General features: G+C 27.0%; 1 protein-coding gene and 1 long non-coding RNA gene across 3 annotated transcripts; one reads left to right on the top strand and one right to left on the bottom strand.

The window, feature by feature from the left end:
• Positions 1-443: 443 nt before the first annotated feature.
• On the top strand, positions 444-3,611 carry LOC116852768. 2 transcript variants are annotated; one of them, XR_004379854.1, is made up of 6 exons: positions 444-1,227; positions 1,695-2,005; positions 2,128-2,304; positions 2,392-2,843; positions 3,322-3,428; positions 3,547-3,611. It is a non-coding gene; the product is annotated as an uncharacterized LOC116852768 (long non-coding RNA). The 2 variants fall into 2 exon arrangements; XR_004379855.1 differs by having other exon boundaries at positions 444-1,093.
• On the bottom strand, positions 3,409-5,222 carry LOC116852767 (protein ANTAGONIST OF LIKE HETEROCHROMATIN PROTEIN 1-like). The gene is made up of 2 exons (XM_032833409.1): positions 4,902-5,222; positions 3,409-4,643 (listed from the first exon to the last, which is right to left on the bottom strand). The coding sequence occupies exons 1-2, from the start codon at positions 5,213-5,215 to the stop codon at positions 3,737-3,739; spliced, it is 1,221 nt and encodes a 406-aa protein (XP_032689300.1). The 5' UTR covers positions 5,216-5,222; the 3' UTR covers positions 3,409-3,736.
• Positions 5,223-5,353: the final 131 nt, after the last annotated feature.

Below are 5,353 nucleotides of genomic sequence, written 5' to 3' on the forward strand. Positions count from 1 at the left end.
TATATATATATATATATATATATATATATATATATATATATATATATATATATATATATATAAGTGAATATTTCTGTATTGAAAATGGAAGTTTAGAGTCGTTTAAATAGTCAAAATATTTTTTTGTCAGATAAAATTTATAAGAAATTTTAATTAGTTATAAGAATACTTGAGTATAAAACATGTTAAAAACGGTAAAAATATAGTGCAAACGTTTATTTTATTTTCGATAATTTGTAAAATAATTGCCATAAGTTTAATATATATTACATTTCATCTCACTAATATGCAAATTTTTATTTAATGCGTAAGACTTGTATTTTTAAAGTTATTTTGAATTCTAACATCAAAAACGAGAATATTATTTATTTTTGTGTGATATGTACAAATAAATTATTGACTACCTTTTTAATGCTGTCTTTTTGTATAGAATTTACTTCTAATTTAAGTTGTATTTAAGTTGTATTTAGATAATATTTCGATACAAGTTTTGTTATGATTTTCTGACGATCATAAAACTACCTTATCGATATCTAATGGTGTTATTCTATCTCACCTCCATTAAATGTCAGTTAATTGATCCATACTATACGCTAGTATATTGATTACTATTTAGATAACTAAAAATTGATATTTATTGGTTATCTTTGAATATTTCGTAAATTTATACCTAAATGATATTATCTTTTTGGATATTAAAAGTTATCTTCCGGGCGGACATTAGATAACCTTTTCAGTAAACAGAAATCTAACTTTTAAAAATAAAAATAAAGTTATCCTGATCTAATTTTGTATAGTAGGATGAAATACTTAAAGATGACGTTGTTCTACTTGGATACTCTCTCCAGTAGATCGTTGCACGGAGGCTCAGGGCTCGGACGTACGAAATGAATACCACACGATTCCTAGTATTTATTCCTGGCTTTTAATGTGTTACTATTTTACAATAGACTTCGGTAAAAGCTATTTACAAACTGCGACTCGCATACCGCTCACTCACGATACCGCGATTTAACGATTGTCTTTACGCCGCGGTGCACCGGCTTAGGGCCTGAGCACAAAGATTGTCGCAAACTTTTCCGACAGAGAAAACGTAAGTCGGTGTCGGAAGTCAACGCACAAGGATTGACGTAAACGTATGTCGTATCCATCGCACTGCCTCTGACTCCCCTCTTTGTAATCACATCGATTACTTTTATTGATATTTAGGATTCTATTTCATTTATGGTAAATGGTATATTTACATTATATATTACTATTTTCAAATATTTTAATGGTTTAGACATGAATTGTGAATAAGTAATAAAATAGTTTTCAAGCGATTAATAAACCTAACCTAAAATGTTTTGTGGATTAATAGAATCAGTCTTCACATATGCAACAACTATATATTCTTTTAAATAATTTTTTGTATATATATATATATATATATAAATGTACGTATGGTGTTATGTATATGTGTGTGTGTTTGTATGTATGATCTTATGTATGAGTGTGTATATATGTATAATTTTATATATTATTAGTAATAGTATTTGATTTATTTATAATTTGTATATAATAATTATATAATAATTGTGTAGTAATAAGATTCTTTAAATTCATTTAATGTTTTCATGGTATATTCGATATTTTTCTATTGATAAATATCGAATAAATAAAAATAATACTAGAAATATCCTTTTTGGTTACAGAAAGATTTATTGAATCAAAGAGAATTTCTTTTACGTGCTTTAAGTAATCTTAAAACTTTGTCAGATAATGGAAGATCATGATTACACTTCAATTGATTCATATATAGATGATTCAATTGCATATACTGAAGATATGGAGCCTTCAACTGTAAATGTTGCTATTGAAGAAAAAGTGGGTGACAATTATCTTATCGAATTATACAGGGAACGAAGATGTTTGTACGATAAAAATCATCGGGATTTTAAAAATAAACAAATAAAAAAAAATGTTTGGTTCGAAATTTCTACTGTCATGCAACAGAAAAACCTAGGTAATTACATTTTTACTATGATAATAATATAATCATTGTAATATGATAAATACTTTTATATGTTTCATTTTATGTGTAAGTTATTATATTTATTATAGTTATTATATTATACATTTTTGTAGGTAAGCATTACACTCCTGAATATTGTCAAACAAGATGTTCTTCTTTGCTGGACCAATATAGCCGCGAAAAACGCAATATTAAAAATGATTACAAAAATGGAAGTGCTTGTTCAAAACGCAAAACATCTGCATTTTTTCCCAACTGTCTTTTCTTGACAATTTTATTAAAAGAAGAAGGTAAGCATTATTACATTATAAAACTGTTTTAAATGTTTATTCTTTAAAAGTTGAGAATTGTTTACATATATTTTGTTATTGTTTCAGAACGTTTTCCAACGTTGAAAAGAAAAAGAACATACTTCAAATCATCAAAGATTCAGAAGCAGTAAACTCAATAACTCATGACAAGAAAAGTAATAACGAATCTACTGATGAATCAGATTCTGAACAGATATCATTAAAGTGCCTCAAAAAAGAAACATTAGTGCATGTCAAGATGTATCTCAAGATAAGGAAAACATTTAACAAGACTATAACAGACGTAAAAAACGTAAAATTGATGAATCCAAAAATATTGATGAAACATTCACGAACATCAGCAATGCAATTTTGAATCTTCTCGAGAGTTCAAAAGAAAATACTACAGATAATGTAAAAACAATTGATCAGTCATTCACTGATTATATTCGCGTACATTTAGAAAATATCCCTGAACCCGAAAAATCAGCAAGAAAAAAATTGATAATTGATGCCCTTACTGCACCAATACGCAAAACGTAATAAGATATATTGTATTGTCTTTTTAAAATGTTTTTATTGTTTAATACGTTTATTAAAAATGTTTTCAATTTAATGTCTTAAAGACTTTATAACTTAAATATTGTGTGTTCAAAACATGACTAAGTTGTATCGCTAAAAGCTTCGTTGTTATAAAAGTAATTTCTTTTAATTAAGTTATTTAATTTTGTTATTTTTTTATACAAAACAACGAGTTGAAAAAGTCATGTTATTCATAGTTATATAATCTTTTTAATATTACAAAAGTATTATTTTGCAATGCATTATCAAATATACTTTATAGTATATATTTTCAGTATATAATATATTCGCATGTTTTGTTTTATATTAAAGATTGATTATCTGTAAAGGTCTCGATTGCAATATTCTGTAGAGTTTAGCGACATTTTTTTAATGTAAAGTATTATTCCAAATAAAGATATATATAATCCATTATTCTTTTTCTATTTCATACAGATGTACCTTATTGAAACATCATTGCACACGTGAAATACTGATAGCAAAGTTATTACATCATTTGGCTGCCACACTTGAGTAATTATGTAAAAAAAAAATGCTGTTGGGTAAGTGGAAATTATAATCAACCAAAATTATTATTATTAAATTATTAATATATAAACAATAAATAAATATTTATTTACATATTAGGCGACATATTAAAATTTTTATAAACGATTTCAGGTTCAAATAAAGTTGGACGATAAAGTTATAAGCAAAACCATGTTTTTATTAAGTTACAACATATTAAAGAAGATTGTAAACATAAGTTGGAATCACAAGTTCTGTCGTTTATAATAAATATAACATGTTTATTGTTTAAACTTGATTATGTTTATTCTTTATATAAACCTCTTCTTATAAAATCATATTGTCATCCCGCTTCACCTGCACAAGTTCTGAAATAGTCACATAGTAAGTCTCTTTGTACCAAACCTGCACGAGTATTTAAAGTTTGTGAATGTGTGTCATTTGAAAACCAGTGTGTATTTCTGCACATGTTCCCATCAATATCGTGTAAGAATTCTAGACTGTACAGTTTTTCTCCATTGTTTTCTTCTTCAGTCATAATGAAATTGTGTAAACAAACACAAGCTGCCACTACTATATCTGCTGTTTCAGGTAACATACATAAAGCTTTATGAAATATATTCCATTTATTACTATATATTCCAAAAGCACTTTCTATTGTTTGTCTAGCTCTTGAAATTCTGTAATTAAAGATTTTTTGTTTATCCGATAATTGTTTGCCAGAATATGGCTTCATTATTCTATTTGAAAGTTGGAAGGCATCGTCTGCCACGAAAAATCCAGGTATTGCTATATCACAGCCAGGCAATGCAGCCGTACCATTTGGTACGTTAAGATTATTATTTCTCAATCTTTCTCCTATTTCAGAGTCTACAAAAATGCCTCCATCACTATTTTCCCCGTAAGCTCCTATATCAACTAATGTGAACTTATATCTATAATCGGCCACAGCCATTAATATTATACTATGTTGTTTTTTGTAATTATAATAAGAACTTCCAGAATTAGGCGGACATTTCAATATGATGTGCTTGCTATCGATTGCTCCAAAACAATTTGGCATATGCCATCTTTTCCAATAATTATTGGCAATATGGATCCATTGCTGTTCTGTTGGTGGAGAGAGATACATTGACGGCAAAATTCTCATTATAATAGAGCATATTTCTTTATATAACATTCTGACTGTAGATTCTCCTACTCGAAAATCTAAAGCAATAGATGTTGTTTGGTCTCCAGTTCCAAGAAACCTATAATAGTAAAAAGAGAATAATTGTTTCAATAGAAAAATTATGAGATATGCATAAAATACATAAGTTATTTCTTCTTCTAAAAATAAGGGCACGATATTCAATTTTCAGTGATCAAGTCAGATCGAAAGGATTTTGTAACAGAAGGTAAAAAATTATTATGTCATAAATGATAAAATAAACGTATGTACAACTTTTATGTTTAATTTTGACTGCTCTAAAATTGCAAAATATATAATAAGTATTACACAAAATTACCTTAACCCGATTAGTAATCTCTGATCTGGAGGCAATGCTCTATGACTTCGTTTTATGAGGTGAGGTTGCAATTGTTGTAGCAGTTTTTCAAAACTTGCATTAGACATTCTTACATATTTAAAGAACATGCTCTCATCCTTTTTTAATTCCTGGAAAAGAGTGTTGTAATGACCAAATTGGTGCCTTAATTTATTAATTGGTCTTGTATGCCATCTTCTATTAATCCATCTTTTATGCGATCTCCTTCTTTTTATCAGGTAATAATAAGATGAAAGAAGCCAGAATAAGACAAGAATTTCTCGTTTTGCCCGCATGTTTTAGATTTCATAAATCTGTAATATTTGCAGGTTACATATAAATAACAGTTATATACATATACATATATATATATTTATATATATATATATATATATATATATATATATATATATATATATATATATATATATATA

Source organism: Odontomachus brunneus, unplaced genomic scaffold, assembly GCF_010583005.1.
Source record: "Odontomachus brunneus isolate Ranch 3 - 2012 unplaced genomic scaffold, Obru_v1 Obru_scaffold_255, whole genome shotgun sequence".
Taxonomy (NCBI): Eukaryota; Metazoa; Arthropoda; class Insecta; order Hymenoptera; family Formicidae; genus Odontomachus; species Odontomachus brunneus.

Bases quoted from the DNA above. Each gene is read 5' to 3' on its own strand.
- LOC116852767 (XM_032833409.1), bottom strand. From the start codon at position 5,215: ATGCGGGCAAAACGAGAAATTCTTGTCTTATTCTGGCTTCTTTCATCT. The intron at 4,644-4,901 runs GTAATTTTGTGT...TTACTATTATAG, and splicing joins AGATTACTAATCGGGTTAAG to GTTTCTTGGAACTGGAGACC.